At 46.8% G+C, this 23,782-nt stretch overlaps 1 protein-coding gene across 5 annotated transcripts in view; it reads right to left on the bottom strand.

Annotated features, from left to right (window-relative positions):
- The window catches only part of CUL9 (cullin 9), a 62,754-nt gene that overhangs the window by 33,303 nt on the left and 5,669 nt on the right, over window positions 1–23,782 (bottom strand). For 4 of the 5 annotated variants that reach the window (XM_083175334.1, XM_083175333.1, XM_083175335.1 and 1 more), the window contains exons 5-16: window positions 19,070–19,205; window positions 18,146–18,336; window positions 14,833–15,199; window positions 13,772–13,955; window positions 12,798–13,005; window positions 12,498–12,691; window positions 11,391–11,614; window positions 8,651–8,888; window positions 6,181–6,286; window positions 5,826–6,053; window positions 5,596–5,686; window positions 3,211–3,382 (exon numbers count right to left, since the gene is read on the bottom strand). In XM_083175334.1, coding sequence (XP_083031460.1) covers window positions 3,211–3,382; window positions 5,596–5,686; window positions 5,826–6,053; window positions 6,181–6,286; window positions 8,651–8,888; window positions 11,391–11,614; window positions 12,498–12,691; window positions 12,798–13,005; window positions 13,772–13,955; window positions 14,833–15,199; window positions 18,146–18,336; window positions 19,070–19,205 — 2,339 coding nt within the window. The remainder of the gene's footprint in view (window positions 1–3,210; window positions 3,383–5,595; window positions 5,687–5,825; window positions 6,054–6,180; window positions 6,287–8,650; window positions 8,889–11,390; window positions 11,615–12,497; window positions 12,692–12,797; window positions 13,006–13,771; window positions 13,956–14,832; window positions 15,200–18,145; window positions 18,337–19,069; window positions 19,206–23,782) is intronic. The other variant, XM_083175336.1, reaches the window with a different exon arrangement.

The raw sequence follows: 23,782 nt of genomic DNA, 5'->3' as shown, positions 1-23,782 counted from the left end.
TCATACTGGGTGATATAAATCATTTGGTATTTGGACCAAGAATAGGTTGGAGATGAACCCAGTCTATAAGGGGATTTGGGCTGCACTCCCTAATCCTACACACAATGAGAAGTGCTACCATGCTGATCCTTGTAGTTCCACACAGAAAAGAAAGACACTGCAGACGAACACCATGTACTAAGAACTGCTAATCAGAATAATTATCATAATCTGCAATATAAAAGCCGCAACCAGGTGACCTCATCTGGTGGATCCCTAGCAGTCCTTAAAGTCCAGAGCATGGTCTGCTAAGTACCTCAATGTTACTCTCAGTTATATTGCAGAGATTATTCTGATTAACACAGTGTGCGGGTGCCGGACGGGTTCCCGACTGTCGGAGTCCCATACCACACCCCAGTGTGCACCTGCATTGAACTTTATGAATAACTTTGATGATAAATAACAGAACCAAAATGCAAATCATAGAAGATCTGAAAGGCAGTGGCGTAACTATAGAGGGTGCAGGAGGTGCAGCTGCTATGGGGCCTGGCGGTTTGAGGGGCCCGAGGACCCAGGCGGCTATCCCCTGCACCCTCTTCAAGTTTTTTATTTCATTCTACTACTTTTCAAATTATGCTGAATGTCCCCCTACCCGTCCGCAGCCGGGGATCCTCCCCACCTGACCTTTAAGTTTATTCTTGCTTCCGGCAGCCGCATCTGTACACGGGGTAACTGCAGGATATAACCCAGCAGAAGCCAGGTCCAGCTTCTGCTGGCAGCAGAGTCCTGGCAGTGACCAGGGGAGGAGGATGCCTGGCTGCAGCAATGACACGAAGAACAGGAGGCGCGGTGGCACTGCAGGAGTCCTGCAGGTGACCAGGGGAGGAGACCCGGAGCAGAAGGCGCGGTGGCAGCGCAGGAGTCCTGGCTGCGGCGGTGACAAGGGAAGGAGGCCTGGCTGCAGAATGACCGGGAGAACAGGAGGCCAGCGGCAGCAATGACCAGGGGAGCTGAAACAAGAGACCCGGCGTCAGCAGTGTGTGGGGATACAGATGGCACGAGGTGAGCGAGGGAGATAGAGACCCACCCAGCAGCAGCACGGAACTGACACTGGAGGTGCACTCGTCTTACTGGGGGGAGCAAGGTACTCAGTGTTTTAATTGGGGGGAGAGGGGGGGGCAAGATACCCTCTGGTGGAGGAGGTGGGGTTAAATATGCACATAAAAGATGCCTGGCTCTCCCTCCCATGCTCCCCTACTCCTTCCCTCTCTCCTGTAGTCCCCTGCTCTCTCTCCTTTTTTTTTCTGTGCTCCTCCATCCTTGCCATCTCTACCCTGCGCTTCGTTCTTTGCTCTTTCTAATGTTTTTCTCCCTCCTGTGCTCCCCCACCCTCTCCCTCTCTGACCCTCACTCCTCTGCTCTATTTTTTTTTCCCATGCTTCCTGACCCCTTGTTTCTCTCAACCCTCTGTCACTCCACCTCCAATTCTGTCACTTGTTTTTTCATCTTTCTCATCCCCTCTTTTCCTCCTCTGTCTCTCTGAACCCCATCTTTTTCCCCTCTCTCTTTCTTCCCCATCCCTCACATCTCTCTCTGCCTGGCACGGTCTCCCAGACACCCTCTCTCACTTCCTGTCTCTCCACCTTTCTCTCCCAGACACCCTCTCTCTGTCTCTCTACCTTTCTCTCCCAGACACCCTCTCTCTATCTCTCTACCTGACACCCCTCTCCCTCTCTCTCCCTGACACCCTCTCACTCCCTGTCTCTCCACCTTTCTCTCCCAGACACCCTCTCTCTATCTCTCTACCTGACACCCCTCTCCCTCTCTCTCCCTGACACCCTCTCACTCCCTGTATCTCCACCTTTCTCTCCCAGACACCCTCTCTCTATCTCTCTACTTGACACCCCCTCTCTCCCTGTATCTACCTGACAAGCTCTCTTGATCTTTAATTTATATCTCTCTCCATGTCTCTATCCTGTTCTCTCTCCATGCTCTCCCTTCTTGCACTCATTATCTTTTTGCATGAAGCACTCTCTCCTGATCACCCCTCTCCCTCCCTTTCTCTCTCTCTCTCTCTAACACTTTTTTTGATGCTCACTCTTTCTGGAGGGGGGGGCCTTTTCGAGATGTTGCTATGGGGCCCGCAAGGTTCTAGTTACGCCTCTGCTGAAAGGAACCAGTTGTCGCTGAGTGGGGGCGTCGCCCATTGTGCAGACAGACTGCCTGAGGTCCTGATCACTGACCTATAACACTTTTCCACCAAAATCCCGAGTCATACCTGGGATTTTGGTGGGTCTCCACTGACATGTCCCTGTTTCCACTGCCCTTTTAACCTGGGGTTTTCCCGGGTTTACACCATTTCCACAGGAACAGGAAACCCGGGAAAGCAGAGCAGTGGGCGGGAACTGGCAGGCTGTCAGCGACAGTAAGTGGTCAGTGGTGGGCTGGTAACCAGCGGGCGGGCAGGGGGAGGTGCCTGCGTAAGGCCAGCCTCCCCTATGTGGGTTGAAAATCCCCGGGATAGACCCAATAAAATATTCTGCTCGTTACAAATCCTGGGATTTTTCCCAGGTAGGTGCAATGCGCATGTGCAAAAACCTGGGATTTTTAGGTCAGTAGAAAAGGGGTATACTTTATCCACTTATCTATATGATGCCCACATGACATTTTCCTTTACGATCAGGATGTAAGGACCGATAACTGAACAGTGTACATTGGGAAGGTTTATTGCTAGGAAACAGCTCTCACCAGCTGTCAATCGACTGATAAACTCATTCAGCCAAACCAGTGACAAACGTGACACACAGCCCACACTAAAGCGCTACGCAGTCATTTCGCTGTAACTGGGAGATACAGGGAGATGAACCAAGGGAGATTCTGTTAGTCCGGTGCCACCTTTAGCTGATCTACCTATATGCCAAGCAGCCTATCCTGAAAAAGAAGTGAAAAATAGGGTGCATCGTGCCTCCTGCCCATACAGGACAGGATACCCCAGCAAGCTGATTGGGCTCCCTCGGTTGCATTTTCTTTAATTTCTCTGTGATTCTTTTACTGCTAAATGTCTGTAAAGCGACTGAGCGCTACAGGAGAAAAGCGCTACAAAACGAAAATTATCATAATCATTATTATTACTCCCCATCTTCGCATTGAATGCTTTTTGCATAGCTCCTCCTCCTGGCAAGATGAAGCATTAGGGGTTGTATGGAACATGCCATAAACCATGAATCTTACCGGATCACCACTCCTCGGTGCATGTAGATGTTGATATAATGGGATCCAGTACTCCCACTTGATTCCCAATAAGACTTTGTGTTTCCATCTGTTAGCTTGTTGGCACGATGAGGATTGGAGGAGACTTCGATCTTCTCCCAACATTTGTCTTCTTTAACTTCCACGCTGGAACCTGCACAGAAAGCATCCGGTTACTGCTACTATAAAGTGGTGGGGTTGTCTATACAAATCGGAGAAATTGCATTGGTGAAACAAGAACTCTGCTTGTCAAGAAAAGATATATTTAAATGAAAAACATTTAATACATATTTTTTTAATCAATACTACTACTATTATTATTAGACTACTCTTTTAGTCAAGTCTAATAGGGAAACTGGTGTTGATCTAAAAAGGACAGAGAGAAGAATGCTTTAGGATGAGAAGATGGGGTAAAATCAAGGACTGTTTGAGAATGTGGAGGCCCATAGAAAAGGCTGGCAGGAAAAGGTAGAGGGCCGTAGAGAAGGATAAAAAGAAAGATAAATATTAAGAAGAATGACGTCAGAAGCTGGGGTGACATCAAGGAAGACTGTTTAGATGGTGGAGGCCCATCCAGAAGGACAGCTTGAGAAGCTGGAGGCCCATCCCCAAGGACGGCTTGAGAAGCTGGAGGCCCATCCCCAAGTATGGCTTGAGAAGCTGGAGGCCCATCCCCAAGGATGGCTTGAGAAGCTGGAGGCCCATCCCCAAGGATGGCTTGAGAAGCTGGAGGACCATCCCCAAGGATGGCTTGAGAAGCTGGAGGACCATCCCCAAGGATGGCTTGAGAAGCTGGAGGCCCATCCAGAAGGATGGCTTGAGAAGCTGGAGGCCCATCCCCAAGGATGGCTTGAGAAGCTGGAGGCCCATCCCCAAGGATGGCTTGAGAAGCTGGAGGCCCATCCCCAAGGATGGCTTGAGAAGCTGGAGGCCCATCCCCAAGGATGGCTTGAGAAGCTGGAGGCCCATCCCCAAGGATGGCTTGAGAAGCTGGAGGCCCATCCCCAAGGATGGCTTGAGAAGCTGGAGGCCCATCCCCAAGGATGGCTTAAGAAGCTGGAGGCCCATCCCCAAGGATGGCTTGAGAAGCTGGAGGCCCATCCCCAAGGATGGCTTGAGAAGCTGGAGGCCCATCCCCAAGGATGGCTTGAGAAGCTGGAGGCCCATCCCCAAGGATGGCTTGAGAAGCTGGAGGCCCATCCCCAAGGATGGCTTGAGAAACTGGAGGCCCATCCCAAAAGGATGGCTTGAGAAGATTGAGACAACCAGAAGAATGGTTTGAGATGGTGGAAGCACATAGAGAAGAAAATTTGGTACTTGTGAGTTATCCGGGCTGCCGATTTCTAAATCGGGTCGGATCAGGCACATCGCATCGCATCGCATGCGACCATCGGATGCGATGCGATGACCCGATTTTTCCATAGGAATCAATGTTAAAATGGACTGAGTCCATTTTAACATGGAATTCAATGGGAAAAAGGGGTCCTTTTCATACCCCTACTATCCAAGTGGGCATGGAGTTGGATATAAACCTGTGGCGAGCGTAGCGAGCCACCGAGCCCGAAGCGTGGCGAGCGTAGCGAGCCCCGCGAGGGGACACAGAATACCGTTCGCTCGCCATGCTTCGGGCTCGGTGGCTCGCTACGCTCGCCACAGGTTTATATCCAACTCCATGCCCACTTGGATAGTAGGGGTATGAAAAGGACCCCTTTTTCCCATTGAATTCCATGTTAAAATGGACTCAGTCCATTTTAACATTGATTCCTATGGAAAAATCGGGTCATCGCATCCGATGGTCGCATGTGATGCGATGCGATATCGCATCGCATCTGATTGTATGCCTTAACTTAAGGCATACAATCAAAAAATCGGCAGCCCAGATAACTCACAAGTACCGAAAATTTTGTAGGAAAGTGGTGTTCTATCACAAATGTAGGACATAATAATAATAAAAAAATAAAAAAGTAAGACAGCTCCTGTATGTACAGAATTGCTATATCAGAGGGGAATTTAGGAAAACTGATAAAAAGGATAAAAACGTACAAGCAAAAGCTCATGAGTTTCCACTTGTATATCAAGAAGCAGAAAAGGAGATTCGCCTGCAATCAAATGTTGGTGGCTCAAATCCTTAATGTGTAGGGCTCAAGTTATTTATTTATTTATTTTTTTAAACCCTTGCTGTTAAAGGGTCTGTAGACCACAATAATATAAACTGAATGTTGAGTGCTAAGCTTGTGCACATGGTTATTGGCAGCGACCAGACCAGATTTACGGAGGATGATGTCAATAGACCAATATTCGGCATGGCTGCTACAGGCAGATGGAGGTACTGTGATCTACTTGGCGCTCGGATGACATGACACTCACCTTGACAAAGATTCCTCAGAAATACATCAAAGAAAGGAATGTTAATTTGCTGCTGACAGCGCCTGTGTTCTTCTATCTGCCCCAGAACCATCTGATGGGAGAGTAACAGACAAAAAGGTAAATGCAGCTGGACACCAAACACACCATACAAATACTGTGTCTCCTAATTCACAGGTACTGTTGGTTAGAGTGTCTGGCTTCACACAACGGTTTACAAATTACAGACTCACTTGGATGCAGCCAGCTAAGATGCTGGTGGCCATTTTCTGGTAGAGATTAGCGTATTTCTCACAGTCCGTCAGTAGGTCTTTCAGTTCCGATGCCTGCAGGAGACTGGAGCTCTGCTTCTCCAGCACTTTGATCAGCATTTCCTTTGCACCAAGCCGGCACATAACCACAGCGCAATCTTTGTTAGTGGACGCCAGGCGGTGCAAAAAACTCACCACTTCCTGCAGAACCTAGATCCAGAAAAACATGCACCATGTATGACGCAATTCTAGAGCCTCATTCATATTTTTATAAACCTGAAGCCCAAAATGCAGCCCACCCCCTCCCCCCCTAGCACTCATTACACCCCAGTCTCACTTCTTGGTCACTGCTGGTGCTTCCGAGAGAAGTCAGACATGGTTCTATACTCTTGTGCCAGGGTAGAGCATCTTCTTGGTAGAAATCAAGACTCTTATTCAGTATTCTGGAAGTAAACAGAGAAAGTTTTCTTAGAGCAAATAATTAGTTCAGACACTGCTCCCGAACCATGTAGCATTCTCCCAAACTATTGAGGACACGGATTCATCCACTGAATGACGTTATTGCACACAGTAATTTCAAGAAAGCATTCACACAACATTATTTTAGATATGGAATGGATACTGTAAGCAACGCAATCTGTAATCAAATCAGACTACTGTGTGAATGCTTTCACATATTCACTTCCTTTTGTTATGTATAAAAAATAAAATAAAGAATACGCAGTGATGCTTGTGGCTTATAACTACTAAATTAACAGTGAGCGATTCCACTAAGGAATAGCAATTAGCGCAAGCTAGTGTCGTTAATTAATGTAAATTAGTCACAAACTTACATTGTTTGCATTACAAATATGGAACCACTTTATTAATCAAATCCTAATAGACATAGATTAGTGTTCCCTCTAGGAACCAGGGCGGGCAGGGTGCCACTGCATGGGGGCAGCATAAGGGGGGCGGACCGGGCCTGCCGACTTCACTGTTTCGGGCGGTCCGGGCCGCCTGCGTCACAAAAGGGGTGTACCCGGGCCGCGCTGTGACGAAAGGGGGTGGGCAAAGGCTCTACCCTGCCGGGGAAACGCGGGGCATCGCTATCTACAGCGGCGCCGGGCTTCCCCGGTCACACCAGAGGGGTCGGAGGCAGGCTGTTTTAGCGGGGCGCTGCCAGGGGGCACATTTTGCCCTTTAAAAATCAGGCAGGGGGCAGTGCCCCGCTAAAATAGCCTAGTGGGAACACTATATATTATACCATCAGGCAAACTACACATTTAACTCATTAGATATAAGTGGTGTTCATACGCATTAATAAAGCATGAAAATCATTACTCCACAGGCCAATATTTATAGACCGCAACAAGTAAGCTAAGTCCATCTAATATTAGTCCCATTTACAGACCGGGTCTTGCAACCATAATTATAGGCAATCAGAGCAGCCCTTATATGTGAAGCACACCATGGTGGCGCGTAAAATGTAGGTCCACCAGCCCTCAGTTACCAAGGTTTTTTGCCCACTAACCATACAGTATATACACACTATGAACATGATCACTTACTACTAAAAAAGATGCTTAATAATAACAACAACAACAACAACAACGCTGGGAGATTTTCATGGGTCTTTATGTGCTGTGTAGAATCAGACGACAGGTGCCAAGTAATCAGTGAACATTTCAGTTTATTTTTTGAACTTTCCTCAGGATAAAGACAATAGTGAAAATAACACATACATATAGACACCCAGGGGGGAATTTACTAAAGGAAATTTGTAAAAAAAAAAAAAAAAGGTGTAAAAATAGGTGTATTTGTATTCAGAAATACACTTGTTTTTGACATTTACTATCCCGAAAATACGGCAATTCGTAGTCGTATTGATGTGCTATCAATCCGAATACGAAAAGCCGTATTTTCGGGATAGTAAATGTCAAAAATAAGTGTATTTCTGGATACAAATACACCTATTTTTTACAAATTTCAACTCCCCCCCCCCCCCAATGTTAGACCAACCCCTCCTGCTTGTCAGCCACCCTGGGTAGCATGATGGTCTCTCACTGGGTGTCTATATATGTAGGTGTTATGTTCACTATTATCTTTATCCTGAGGAAAGTTTGAAAATAACCTGAAATGTTGACTGATTACTTGGCATCTGTCACCTGATTCTACACAGCATATGAAGACCCACGAGTGCCGCTATCTCCCAGTATTTTTAACTATTTAGTACTCAAAAACAATGTAAATTTTATATACTTGATGTACAGTATTAGTTCCAAACCAGCCAGATCAGACACTAAAACTGTAGATGTATGGCCAGCTTAAGAAGTACTGGGCATTTGACGGGTGATACCAATATTGGCAGATTTACAAATGGATATTTATCACAAGCTTGTAAAAGTAATTTCAGCGTAAAAACTGCCTGTTTTATCTATTTCTAAGGTCACTTCCACCAGAAGACCAGTCCTGGCCTGTTCTAATGGATAAGCAAAAACAGTGACTTACAGTTGAATACAATAGAGTACAGTACAGGGTACATACACATAGCTGCATGAGCAGAGGACACTGGAATAAGTATCAGCGTGGCAGAAAACTGCAGGATTTGATGCCAACAAAGATGGTTAAGTAAGAGAACAAAAGGCACGTGAGGGAAGAGGGCCCTGCTCATCAGAGCGTACATTCTAAAGGGGAGGAGCAGAGAGACAGGGGTGGCACAGATGGGGTAGACAGAAATGATGTATATTGTCATTTAGTTCCCAGGGCTAAGAGTTCCTGTCCAAGGCCTTTTACTGTATAAATACTGATACTTGCAGGCCACGCACCTGTACACGGAGAGCTGAAGGGCTTTCTCACTTCTGAACTGCTCCAGAATAGAGAGAAGCAGCAGGAAGAAGTCCGGGTCGGTGAGAAGCTGAGGGAGTTCGCAACGTAGAGGGCAGACCTCATCAGAAACGCATCTCTCCAGAGAGGGCAGCAGCTCCCGACACATCTGTCCGTCCTTGAGGCCGCTCAGCAAAGCAGGTAGATCCATCTCCTCGAGGGTCAATACTGGAGTATTCTCTGAAAGAGACAACAAGCACTCAACTGTATGTTCTGACAATGCCATGTAGCTGCTACCATTTGGTTTCCACCCCGCTGCATAGATGTAAGAAATAATTAACATGCCGACATGTCAACAACCAACTTGTTCATAATTTACCATCCCAGCGCACCTGGAGGGGGGAATAGAACTATGAGGCACCGTGCCCAAAGTATGGCCAGCGCACGCGGTACACTGAGACGGTGTCCAGACACAAAAAACCATGTCAGCATGTTGGCATTTTTAATTTGTCGTCAACTGAAGATGTCGGCATAGCAAATGTCGGTATATTGACTGTTCACCAATGGGTGTCAGTATAATGACCGTCGACAAAACGCCTGTCGAGAAATCATACTGAACCTGTTCCCATATGTATTAAACTTGGACCGGATAAATCTTTATGGGTTATGTACTAGGAGTTGTTGCCAGTCATAAAGTTGAACTGTTGACATGCATCTACCTGTCTGCCAGGAACATATGTGAACTGTCTACAACCAGTCTATGATTTAGTGCAGGCCTAGCCAACCTGTGGCCATCCAGCTGCTGTGAAACTGCGAGTCCCAGCATTAGAAAATGCAAAAACTGTGGCAAGGCATGCTGGGATGTGTAGTTTCACAACAGCTGGAGAGCCACAGGCCTGGTATAATGGTTTCTCACCTTGACTCAGCGGTAGTGCGGCTACCACATCTTCTTTCAGATCCCGGCAGCCATGTGACAGTCACTTACAGAGAGAACCTCTAATACAGCTCTTTCTGGTTAGTATATCTGCCTCATATCTAAGCCTCCTCCTATTGCCCAACACTAAAGGCCCCCATACACTACACGATTTGGGCCCGATTTCACCCGATTCTGGAGGATCGGGCTGAGAAATCGGGTGAAATTGCCCAAATCGCGTAGGGTATGACATCCAATCTGATCCGATGCACGGTCCCGTGCGCATCAGATCAGATCTGGATGTCGGACGGTCTGCACATAAGATAAATCTTATGTGCAGCCGGCATTCAGCTGGTCTGTGGGCGTGGGGACCGGAGAGCAGGGTCCGGTCCATGTGTGATGAGAGAGGGTAGTCACCTAGCGGCAGGAGAGGTGGCGGGGAGCGGGGTCCGGTCCAGCTGCAGGAGGGGTAGTGAGCTAGTGTGTGGACTGGAGACTAGGTAGCGGCAGCTGCAGGCAGGGAGCACGGAGCGCACGGCGCATAATAACAGAGTCCGGGTAGCGGCGAGCGGGAGAATAGGAAACATCCTATTCAAAAGACTGGGGGGACGCTGATTGGCCGAGAGCTCAGGCAATCAGCGTCCGCCCTGCCCGCCCAGTCTTTTGAATAGGATGTTTCCTATTCTCCCACTCGCCGCTACCCGGACTCTGCTATGCGCCGTGCGCTCCGTGCTCCCCGCCTGCAGCTGCCGCTACCTAGTCTCAGCTGGACGTGCTCCCCTCCTGCAGCTGGACTGGACCCCGCTCCCCGCCACCTCTCCTGCCGCTAGGTGACTACCCTCTCTCATCACACATGGACTGGACCGGACCCTGCTCTCCGGTCTCTGGTCCCCGCTCCCCCAGACGGACCCTGACGCCCCCCCTACCTGCAAGCTCCCCCAGACCCTGCTCTCCCACAGCTCCCCCGGATTTACATGTGATAAATCGATCCGATTTATCACATGTAAAAAATGGCACATCAAGTGCCAAATCATATCAGGAGCTGCCGGTGGAGCTCAGGGGAAGTCGGGGCCGACATTAGGCCGACTTGTCCTTAGGACAAGTCGGTATAGTGTATGGGGGCCTTAACTCCCCTCCTCTGCACACAGATACATCCAACACCCTATAATCCTAACCATACTGGCTGCGGCCTAACCATCAGCAGCCAGAAACTCACATGACAGCATTGTGAACCTGTCAAAAATGTAAGGATTTCGATCTACCTGTTGACGGTCTGAGCAATGTCAACCTTCTGACCATCAACATGGTTCTGATCATCCATTGCACAGTATACAGTTGGTAGCGCTAGATCGTCACACACACTAGAACGAGCAGCTTATCCACCATTAAACGGAGCAACAGTCCTTTAAGTCTGCAGCGTATCAGCATGATAAATACAATAACCAATCCCCACAGCTCTTAGTGGTCATTCCCTAAAGTATTTCCCATTTGTACTCCAGACACGGTTTTTGTTCCATATGTCTGCGTGACTTCAGTACTGTAATGAAGATGGAAAAGTGACAGAACACTGTACCCAGTATATCGGAAGTATGGAAGCCTGTAAATGCAAATAGGGATCAGACTATTTATACCCAGTTAGTTAAGGAATATTCCCATAAATGTATTGATAATCTGTATATTCCAGCACCGTACCTGCTGTAGAACGCCTGCGCCCCTCATCACTACCAGCTTTACACAAATTCGGCAGACTACGTTCTGGTTTCCCATCAATAACTGAACCGATAAGGGAGAACGGAACCTTTCTTATAGAAGAAAAAAAAAAACCTCACCTTTGGCATCTGAGCTGCCTTTCTCCTGGGTGTTCTTTAAGAGATCGCACAGCTGTTTCTGCATGAAGATATCCAGCCTCCCATACATGGAATTACTGGTGTCCTCGGAGATGCTCTGGAGGACGGAGGGGAGCTCACAGTTGGACAGCTGCTCAGTCAAACCCTTGTGGTTCTCAGTCAACATGCGGACAACCAGGAGTCCATTGTGTACAGCGGTGAAACACCTGCGGTGCAGAAGGCGAAAGGTGAGATTCCCCACTCCTAAAGGCAAGGTTCATTTTAAAAAGAGCTGCAGAGGACAGAGGTGAGACCTACGCTGAGGTTAGAGGTGAGACCTACGCTGAGGACAGAGGTGAGACCTACGCGGAGGTCAGCGCTAGCCCTGTAACTGGTGGCATAACAGGATTAACTATGCCACAGTATATAGAGTTGGGTGAGATACAGCAGTTCCATGTCATTGCAATGTACCAGAGAGAGGAACCTGGGACACTGAAAAATACAGGAAATGGAGAGTTGCACTGAATTTATAGATAAAAGAAAATAATGGGCTGTATATACAATAGTATAGTAGACAGATAAAAGCAGAAAAAAAATACGCAGGCATACTCCATTTACAGAAAAGGAAATCTGTAGGATGTGGTGGGGACATCCATTTCCATACAAGCTAGGAGGAAGGGCTCAGAATGAGATTGTTCGTATCTTAAGGTGCATACACACGGAAAGATTTAACAATCGATCCAATCTCATTAACGATTTCCTCAGAACTCCTGGACAAACGATTTGGTGTCAAATAGTGAACGATTCTACAAACGATTGCACATGATCGATCTTTAACGATGGTGGAGGGGAGTGGGAGCCAGCCAATCAGCTTTACCAAACTGTGAATACACATGAAACGATTGGCACGCATCGCTAACGACTGGTCTATGATCTTTGTACATGCAGGAAAGACCAAAAACCTCCACCAACGGCCGTCGGGTACGCGCATCGTTATCGTTCATACACAGGGAATGATTTGAGCGATTGGTCGTTTCAAATCGGTCGGGAACGCCCAGATCTTTTGCCAAATCTATCCATGTGCACGCACCTTTATTATCAACCGCTTACCCTGGTGTACACAACATCTTGCCGATGGCGGATGGGATCGCCCTGAGGAGACTGGTGGAGCTACCGCTGGCGGCCGATCCGATGCTGGAGAAGATTTCTTTAATGACCTGAGAGTCCGCGGGATTCAGGGTGTAGCGGCGCGTACTTCCCCCACGCAGATCGCAGCTCCCCACGCCGGTCAGTACCTTCAGGACCTACCAGGAAATGAAGACGCCATATTACCGAATGGAATAGACAGCAAATCCCTGAGCAATTAGGTCAGTCTAGAAACCAAGACGATGTCGCGATGACCTCACTCACCGCCAGGCCTATATGCTGGACGGCCGACGAGGACTGATGCTCTTGCATGCAGCCCAGCACTGCCCGAACGCCTCCTTCTGTAGCAAACAGAACTCGCCAGTCATATTTAGACATCACCACATAAGTCAGCTGCAGACACGTCACCACAAGAAGCATCTCCTTCATTTGGTTTGTCAAAATTTCAACCAACATCTTCACGATCTTCTCTCTGTAAAGAAATGTCAGACAAAACAGGATATGAAGCCCTGAAGGAAAGCGAAAGCAGATTCTTTTTCTTGTATTCACCTAAAATTAATTCCCGAGTCCGAGTCCCATCTGGGGGACGCTGCAAACTGTGGGTTTAGAGGGGATGCTGAGGAGTAGGCAATAAATAGTTAAACTATTGGAGCTGAAACTCCGCCCCTCCCTCCTCTTAAGTCTCCTATCAGAAGGAAGTAAAACTATGGAAGCAAGAGCAGGCATTAAACTCTGCGCACCACAAACACCCCCCAGTAGAACCGGAGCTTAAGGTTCCAGTGTTTTAAATGGTGCACTGCTCCACCCAGCGGTACCCCCACCCAGCGGCTGTGGTGGCCATATGCAACAGTTTTAACTATTTACTGCCTCCTCCCCAGGCTTTCCTCTAAACCAGGGATGGGGAACCTTTGGCCCTCCAGCTGTTGTTGAACTACACATCCCAGCATGCCCTGGTACAGTTTTGCATTTGGTCATGCTGAAACTGTTGCAGGGCATTCTGGGATGTGTAGTTTAACAACATCTGGAGGGCCGAAGGTTCCCCATCCCTGCTCTTAACCCATAGTCGGTCGGGTCCCTAAGGCAGAACAAAGCAGCTATTTAATGGCTTAGAGAAAACCAAATGTTATTCAAGGAGTAATTGCCACCTCGAGATCTCCAGTGCATTCAACGGCTATCGTACAGCAAAAGGTCTGACCCAAACTTATTGAACAAGACTGCCAATGTCCCCTTGTAGGTACCTGTTAGAAGACCGCCCCTCAGCTTTCATACTGTGGACCTCTTCTCCAGTCTGCTGCTGCTGCAGGATTTGTACAATAAAGCCCAACACTTCAGGCCCGCAGACACTTTTCTTTACGTTCTCCAACATCTCCAGTAATGTCTCCAGAGAAATGCCTGACGATGTGCCCCAGGAGGTTCCAAAGCCTGAAGCCAATACAACAAAGCATTCATGTCAGCCAATTCTCTCAGGACCTTTTGGCGTTTTTCAACAAAACATTCATAAAATACCACTACAGACCGTTAACGACTCTCCCTTATTCCCCCACACTGTATTTGTAATAGTTGCCCATGATTTGTCAAAAGTGCAACTAGAAAGCACACAACGGGCGGGATGTATCGCCGTCCGAGTTAGTGGGATCCCGGCCTAACTCTGACGTTTTTGTTAAAGAGGTAATCATTCACTAGGCAAAACCATGCCTCGAAAGGGATTGCCTCTTTAAAAAAAAAAAACACGAGTTCAGTCGGTATCCCGCACGTCCGACGAACTTCGGCGTCATTACTTCCTGTATTAGCATACAGTGGGATCCGGTCAGCATAGTGGCGCTTGGGATACCGGTAGTTGGAATAATGATGCCGCAATACTGACACTGGTGAGCTGACATTCGCTGGAATTCCGACACCGCTCACAATGCCGGCAGAGTCCGTGGGGTTCAAATACTCACCACCAGGGTGACAGGATTTTGCCCATCAGGAGGCTGCTGTCTTCTGGCCTAGTACTCACCTTAGTCCTTTTATCTCATATCTCTCCTTCACCGCAACCTTTTTGGGCCGATTCACTAATGGCTGCATGTTATCCCACAACCAGTTAATTATGACAGTATTAAATAAAAGTCTTGGAAGACTCAGATATTGGCAATAAGCTGCTTCCGTTCCCTATTCATACACTCTACTATGGTCATCTCTGGATATAGGACATGAAGTTCATCCCACTGAAACCAGAGACTCTATTGTCCCACCTAAATTCTCAACAACGCTTACACGATCTATGTCTCCAGTCATCTCTTCTATATAAAAACCTCACCTTTGCTTTTCTCCTCTCCTGGAGCAGGGATCTGAAGGCCTTCCTGAGACAGCAAGCCATTGAGCAGCTGGAGGTCAGAAGGTTCCGCACTAGCGTTGGCTCCACTCTTCACGGACTTGTGAGGCTCCTCGCTCTTTGTCTTTTTTGAAACGCCTTGTGAAGGAGTATCCTGTGAGGAGCAGCCAGACCTTGAAGACTGCTTCTCGGCCACCCCGGGACGGAGAACGTATTTTGTGTAGACGCGAGAGTTCTGTAGGTCACTATGGACACTGCCATGACAACGCTCGGCCAGAAAGCTAAGGATCTTCTGCGCTACGTCCACACATATAGATGTCTGCATGAAGGCGTGCTCATCCAGGTCACACAGCTGGAAGGACAATTGGACATAAACAATGGGTACAGTTATCCGCTCTACTCCAAAAGACACTCAGGGGGTGGGGGGCGATTCAGACCTGATGGCTCAGGTTCGAATTCGCTACCCCGACTGATGTTTGGGATTTGCGCATGCGCGAATATGCACATGTGCAAACCCCCGGAGCGACCGCCTTTGGAGGAGTATCACATATGCCGGGGCATTCGCTCACTGATGGGTGGGCAGGGGGAGTGGACGCAGGGGAGCACCCAGCGTTATATGGGCGTGCCTGCACATACAGTGGGCGTGTCCTTGGCTGCTTGGGGCCGGTGGTGAGGTCACATGACGTCAGTGCCCACCTCCATTTTTGCGGAGGGCGGCCATCAGAAAAATATAGATTTACTTTTCAGACCGAATGGGGGAGGAAAAAAAAAAAAATTGATGGTGTGTGGCCATACATACAGGTGTGTGACCATACATACAGGTGTGTGACCATACATACAGGTGTGTGACCATCAAATTATTTTTCTAGTGCTGGGAATTGGTCTGTGGGGTGGCGTTTATATGTAGCATAGCCAGCAGATCTGAATCAGGCCCTCAGTGTCACAGATGGTGTTTTCATGGCCGTTTTTCCTGTAATCCCATTTTAACACACAATAATTCTCAAATCCAGGTTATTTCCACCCAACTAAAAAAAAGGGGGTTTTAAATAATTCCGGCTTCCGATAACCATATTTAAAGTTCCCATCGCTGTGTCCCATATACTGTAGGTTCCCATCACTGTGTCCCATATAAGTTCCCATCACTGTGTCCCATATAAGTTCCCATCACTGTGTCCCATATACTGTAGGTTCCCATCACTGTGTCCCATATAAGTTCCCATCACTGTGTCCCATATACTGTAGGTTCCCATCACTGTGTCCCATATAAGTTCCCATCACTGTGTCCCATATAAGTTCCCATCACTGTGTCCCATATAAGTTCCCATCACTGTGTCCCATATCCTGTAAGTTCCCATCACTGTGTCCCATATAAGTTCCCATCACTGTGTCCCATATAAGTTCCCATTACTGTGTCCCATATAAGTTCCCATCACTGTGTCCCATATAAGTTCCCATCACTGTGTCCCATATAAGTTCCCATCACTGTGTCCCATATAAGTTCCCATCACTGTGTCCCATATAAGTTCCCATCACTGTGTCCCATATAAGTTCCCATCACTGTGTCCCATATAAGTTCCCATCACTGTGTCCCATATAAGTTCCCATCACTGTGTCCCATATAAGTTCCCATCACTGTGTCCCATATAAGTTCCCATCACTGTGTCCCATATAAGTTCCCATCACTGTGTCCCATATAAGTTCCCATCACTGTGTCACATATAAGTTCCCATCACTGTGTCCCATATACTGTAGGATCCCATCACTATGTCCCATATTCTGTAGGTTCCCATCACTATGTCCCATATACTGTAGGTTCCCATCACTGTGTCACATATAGTTCCCACCACTGTGTCACATATAAGTTCCCATCACTGTGTCACATATAAGTTCCCATCACTGTGTCCCATATACTGTAGGATCCCATCACTATGTCCCATATTCTGTAGGTTCCCATCACTATGTCCCATATACTGTAGGTTCCCATCACTGTGTCCCATATCCTGTAAGATCCCATCACTGTGTCCCATATAAGTTCCCATCACTGTGTCCCATATAAGTTCCCATCACTGTGTCCCATATAAGTTCCCATCACTGTGTCCCATATAAGTTCCCATCACTGTGTCCCATATAAGTTCCCATCACTGTGTCCCATATAAGTTCCCATCACTGTGTCCCATATAAGTTCCCATCACTGTGTCCCATATAAGTTCCCATCACTGTGTCCCATATAATTTCCCATCACTGTGTCCCATATACTGTAAGTTCCCTTCACTGTGTCCCATATAAGTTCCAATCACTGTGTCCCATATAAGTTCCCATCACTGTGTCCCATATAAGTTCCCATCACTGTGTCCCATATAAGTTCCCATCACTGTGTCCCATATAATTTCCCATCACTGTGTCCCATATAAGTTCCCATCACTATGTCCCATATACTGTAAGTTCCCTTCACTGTGTCCCATATAAGTTCCCATCACTGTGTCCCATATAAGTTCCCATATACTGTAAGTTCCCATCATTATGTCCCATATAAGTTCCCATCACTGTGTCCCATATAAGTTCCCATCACTGTGTCCCATATAAGTTCCCATCACTGTGTCCCATATAAGTTCCCATCACTGTGTCCCATATAAGTTCCCATCACTGTGTCCCATATAAGTTCCCATCACTGTGTCCCATATAATTTCCCATCACTGTGTCCCATATACTGTAAGTTCCCTTCACTGTGTCCCATATAAGTTCCCATCACTGTGTCCCATATAAGTTCCCATATACTGTAAGTTCCCATCATTATGTCCCATATAAGTTCCCATCACTGTGTCCCATATAAGTTCCCATCACTGTGTCCCATATAAGTTCCCATCACTGTGTCCCATATAAGTTCCCATCACTATGTCCCATATACTGTAGGCTCCCATCACTGTGTCACATATAGTTCCCACCACTGTGTCCCATATACTGTAGGTTCCCATCACTATGTCCCATATACTGTAGGTTCCCATCACTGTGTCCCATATACTGTAGGTTCCCATCACTGTGTCCCATATAAGTTCCCATCACTGTGTCCCATATACTGTAGGTTCCCATGACTGTGTCCCATATACTGTAGGTTCCCATCACTGTGTCCCATATTCTGTAGGTTCCCATCACTATGTCCCATATTCTGTAGGTTCCCATCACTATGTCCCATATACTGTAGGTTCCCATCACGGTGTCCCATATACTGTAGGTTCCCATCACTGTGTCCCATATAAGTTCCCATCACTGTGTCCCTGTAATAATTCAGCGAATGTCTTACCGGATCTTCCAGGTTCTGTGTTATAATCCCATGCGCCTCTTTCTGCTCCTTAGGCTCCAGTTTGCGAACAAAGAACATGATCTCCCACCACTCGTCCTGCCTCAGATTCCCTCTCTCCTCACAGGTCCCACTTCCAAGATAAGGGAGGGTGTATATACCCCCTGAGGGTTTACAATGCAAAGTTTGGGACACTGCAGAGGAAACACAACCTAGTGACTAGTGAAGTGAAGTGAATGGGATGGATAACACATTGGAAAGCAGTTCAACGTCGAAAAGTCTATTCTGAAAATAGGGGTTTTTGTACAGGCGCTGGAAGTCCGACGAGACACGGGATACGCTCGGTAACAGGAGCCTGGGGCATCTTCAAAAGTACATCCAAAAACTCAAGCTCCTCCCTCTCCCGCTGGGAAGACCATAATTTCTCTAACAAAGCCAAAGACAGAATGGGGTATACAAAAACCGGAACAGGAGTCTGAACAAAGGGAGGACAGGGTGTCCGATATCCTCTACTGGACGCCCAGTAAAAGTAATGTATAAAAATGTCCAGTTTCTCCATCTTCCGTGGCCACATTACACACACTGATAAAGTGTTATCTGTCACCTTCCACTTTATCACTTGACACTTCACCAGGCTTAATACATCAGCCCCAGAAACCCTAAGTCAGGCATGTCCAAACTATGGCCCTCCGGCTGTTGTGCAACTACACATCCCAGCATGCATTGCCATAGTTTTAGCATTCCCTAATAGCAAAACTATGGCAAGGCATGATGGGACTTTTAGTTTCACAACACAACTACTGTAGGTGTTCAAACTTCCCCACAATCCCATTCTATTTCTTAATACAAACTAAACCAGAACGGAGGATTGAAGCCTCGAATCCACGGAAGATAATCATCATTTATCTTTCCATCACAGCCACTCACCTTGAGACACCTTTGTATTTTCGGCCAAGGAAGATGCTTTCTCCTGATTGTCCTCATCCGTCAGATCTCCTGAGCTGATGATCTCCACCATATGCCAGTGTACCCAGTAGGTGCGTCCGGTGGACCTCCAGAGCACCTGTGTGTGTGATTATTTGTGTTACAGATGTGCACTCACCTTTCAACAGTAGTTCACAGATCAGAATCACAATCTATTGAAAATGTTCATGCTTTAGAAACATACGTAACCATTTACAGACACAAAGCTTTGCAAAAATAGGGCAAAATACATTTTCGTCTTTCCTACCAGCTCCTATTTACAGATGTAACCTCTCCCCCTCCCTGTCTCATTCAGAATTGGCGGACAGCTACATAAATTCCGCCCTTACAGGAAAACCTGACTTCCAATTGAGAAGGCCTCTGTGAAACGAATGTCTCGGAGTTCCCCACTCACGCTGTGCAGGAACGGCAGTTTCCCCTTACCACCAAGTGAACTTGCCTAGTTTACAGAGTGTCTCCCCCGTGTCCCCTTTCTGGGCACCAGCAGCAACGTTAGCTCCAACTGACAGTTGTCCCATCATAGCGGCATCCCTGCACCTGAGAAGGTGCTGGCATACACCTGGCGCCTGGTCCGGACCAGCACCGAACCCTCCATAAAGTGAGCATGCCATTACTAGAACTGAAGGGAGGACACATGACAGGAGTCATATATGGCACAGTTACAAAGGAAACAAGCCTCTAGAGCCTGGATGGCTAACATTGACACTCCAGCTGTTGATGGAGCTACATATCCCAGCATGCTCGGATTCAGTTTTGCTATTTGGTCAAGCTAAATCTGAAGCAGAGCATGCTGGGATGTGTAGTTCAACAACAGCTGTAGTGTCAAGGTTATCCATCAAGGCCCCAGAGTTATCTGGTGTAGCAAAAGACACAAGGCTTCAATACTTAATACAGCTTGCAGGGCTGGTGGATGCCAGCAATGGGCCCGGAGGGTAATAGTCTGTTACTTCCCTCTACTGATGAGGGACTGCCTCTGGGCGTACCCCAGACACAGAAGCTGCTGGTGCAGGTAGTGACTTGTGGAACCCTGCACACCATTGCCACTGGACTAGAAGAGCAGCTTTCGGTGAAGATGTGTCCTCATACATCTAGCCTCAATACACCATGCAGCATGAGCCTCCAGCTCCCATGCATCTCTGCTAGCATTGTGCATCTGTTTTTGCTGAAAGCGCATCTTAGTCGCAACAGGACTAGGAAACACGACGAGACTGTGCTGATTCATTTGATATATATGGGTTAGAATAGAACTTGGAAAAATGCTGCAGTTGCTCCATTGCAGCATTTCGTATGGAGATTCAAAGACTCAGTTGCACACAGATATACAAGTGTCACATTTCCAATGAATCAGCATGGTCTAGTGGTGCATCCTAGCTGAGTAACGCTTTGATGAAGATGCATTTTTTCTGCTAAGTCCAATGCTAGAAGAGTCTCCCGGGACCTGGAGCGACTGCAGCAATGATGTATGAGGATACCGCTGTAAGTTAGCACCACTCTCCTGTCTTGTGAGTTTAAGTGAACTAAAAGGGTCCAGGGACAGTTTTACAGATGAGTTTTACCAGACTCCAGAGAAACAAGGAGGTGGCTATTGGTTCAAAAATGGAGGATTCTTCCTACTGTGACGAGGGCCGCACTATGCAGAAAGGTGCGGATAATTTAGTGCGGGCTGTGTGGCAAGCAGTATATTCCAGAATGACATGATTGCCCGGCCAGACCATCGATTTCCTTTCTTTCTTCCCTCCAGCTATTTAATATGTGAAGAGTAGACAAAATCTGTGCACACTTCAGGTATCACAGACTCTTTATCTTCTGAACTAGGGAGATATAGATAAATGTCTTACGGATGGCACCAACCCGCAAATGCACGATGTAGCGGAGGTGGCCATACTCTCAAAAACATTTTAGCTCAGCGATAGGCGACATAATACATTTCCAGGCCTCCATGAGCAGCCATCTAACCTCCAAAAGGGACATCTGTATTAACATACTAGTAAGCCGGGTTTTGCTGGAGCACTTACAGGGAAAAATCAGGTCGCCTATACACATGTACCAGTACTAATCCCATAGATCTGTCTGTATTACACTCCCCAGTTCCCCCTTGAGCATTGACAACTGTTGACGACCATACCAGCTACCTACCCGTGTTTATTGTGGGTTGATTTCTGTAATATCTTATGCCTGACATGTATAAGTACATTACCTGTATCATAACTGTTTGCATAATCCTATACCTTTCTTTCTTTTTCCCTTTTGTTTTTTGTATACCAAAAACTTGAATAAAAATCGAATGTTAAAAAAAAAAAAACATACTAGTAAGCCTGCTCAAAGCAAATGCTTAGAAAACTAGTAGATGTAGTTTCACTTGCTGACAACAGATAGCAGTGTTTCGGAGTCAGAGATACTAGACATACTGTATATATACACACACACACTATGATATGGCGCCTCCAGCAAACAAGACAAGTGATACAACTAAACACAGTATACGTCCCTGTTCCCAGGAGTCACATCCTGAAAAAGTATTAGTTCCATTAGTATCCGCCCCAAAAGTCCTGATTGGGACTTTTGGGGGCAGGGACTACTGACCTCCGGATCCTGGCTTTTACTGCTTATGCGATAAGGATGTGTCTAAAACACCTCGACTGCTCTGTTTGAGAACTAGTGGCGTCCTGGTTTTCTAGTGTTCATTCTAGCACCCGCCATATTTGAAAACCCATGCAGTTCCTCCTCCCTGCCAGGGGTGTCTCTGTCTGCTATGGTGTTTCTAGCAGAGTGGTCTATATATCAGCACTGATATGCAAACCAGACCTGTGCTAGAAACACCACAGCAGACAGAATTTATCTTAAATCTCATGTTTGTATATTTGTCACTAATTAAAATGGTATGACACTATATTGCACCATTTTCTTTTTCCATGTATGTTAACATCGCTACAACGGAGGAGCAACGTTAACTATCCCCTTGGAACTAATACTTTTCGGCAACAGGGACGTATACTGTGTTTAACTGCATCACTTGTCTTGTTTGCTGGAGGCGCAATATCAGTGTGTGTCATAATTCACATTTCCCACTATTGCACATTGGAGGTATAGAGGATTACCTAATTTCTTGACACACACCGGTAAAATGGCAGCCGCCATTTGTGCGCACCTTGTGAGTTCTAACATTTTTCTCTCACCCATACTGTATATATAGATGATCTGCATGCACTACTAGTTGCAACAAATATGGCAACAGGGTGGAGCTGGAACTGCAAGTGGAACAGTGTTCAGAGAAACTGCTGAAGGATTTGCAATCAGATTTACTTTGGCTTTCAAACTGCTGACTTTATGCCTGATTCAAGAGTTCCCACCATGGCCCTAACTGTGAGGAGTTTGTATATTCTCCCTTGCGTGGGTTTCCTCCGGGTACTCCGGTTTCCGCCCACAATCCAAAAATATACTGCTAGGTTAATTGGCTCTCAACAAATTAACCCTAGATTGTCTGTGTGTGCATGTACATTTGTTAGGGAATATAGAGTGTTAGCTCCACTGGGGCAGGGACTGATGTGAGTGTTCTAATATTCTCTGTAAAGCGCTGCGGAATCTGTATACGCTATATAATAACTGGTAATAAATAAATATGCTATCGCATAGCTGCAAGGAAGCGGCAATGCAACACCGTACAGCCCATATGCAGTAGGAAGTGGCTAGTGTAAATAGACACCTCCTCCTGCTTCAGTGATGTGCTGTCACATCTCAAGACGCTCCATCGATTCACTCTGCGTGACCATCGGTCATGTGAGTAGTCTTCACGTTACTCAGAATGCTGTCTCAGGTCCGCACTCCGCAGCAGAGGACAGTCAATCTGTGCAGCCATATGGCGGCACTCAGGAAAAAAAAAATAGACACACACCTCGGTTTTAAGGAATGGACCGGTTCTGCACATGCGCAGTGCGCCCACCATCGGACTTTTGCACTAACCACAATCACCCTCCTGTTTATCTCTTTTTAAGGCTAAATACATCTGCCACACAATGTCCAATATCCAGAAGACAATTATCTACTTCTTGTGGAGTACAACAAACATTGGGGCAGATGTATTAAGCCTTAACAAGAGATAAATGTAAGAGTGATAAAGAGAGATAAAAGTCCAGCCAATCAGCTCCTTACTGACTTTTTTCAAACACAGCCTGTAACATGGCAGTTAGCAGGTGATTGGCTGGACGTTTATCTCTCTTTATCACCCTTGCATTTTATCTCTTGTTAAGGCTAAATACATCTGCCCCGCTGCTTGCAATGCCAGTGGCCTTCAAACCCTCAAAAAAAACAATTGGCATGACGAACAGTTTACCCACCCTGAAACACAGATTGAGGGGTACATCTCTTCCAGAAGCATTGGTTAAGTTCCACTTCAGATACCAGGGAGATGGGAGTTGTATATTACCTCTACCAAAAGCTATTTGGGTGATCAACCCAGTACGGACAAATATCTTACCAAAATTTCTACAAGGATTGGTGGGAATACCAGCGACAGTATAAATGCCGTCAATTTATTTTGAATACGTAGGTATTGTTACTGTAACCTTAACCCATCCATCCTGCTGCAAGATTTATGTAGGGCAAAGGTGTTTTCATACACGGTTCTTGATTCCATGGCCAAGGCTAGAAATCATACAG

Source organism: Crinia signifera, chromosome 3 (genome assembly GCF_055691185.1).
Source record: "Crinia signifera chromosome 3, ASM5569118v1, whole genome shotgun sequence".
Taxonomy (NCBI): domain Eukaryota; kingdom Metazoa; phylum Chordata; class Amphibia; order Anura; family Myobatrachidae; genus Crinia; species Crinia signifera.
The sequence above is the reverse complement of the archived record's forward strand: the minus strand, read 5'-3'. Positions and strand labels throughout refer to the sequence as shown.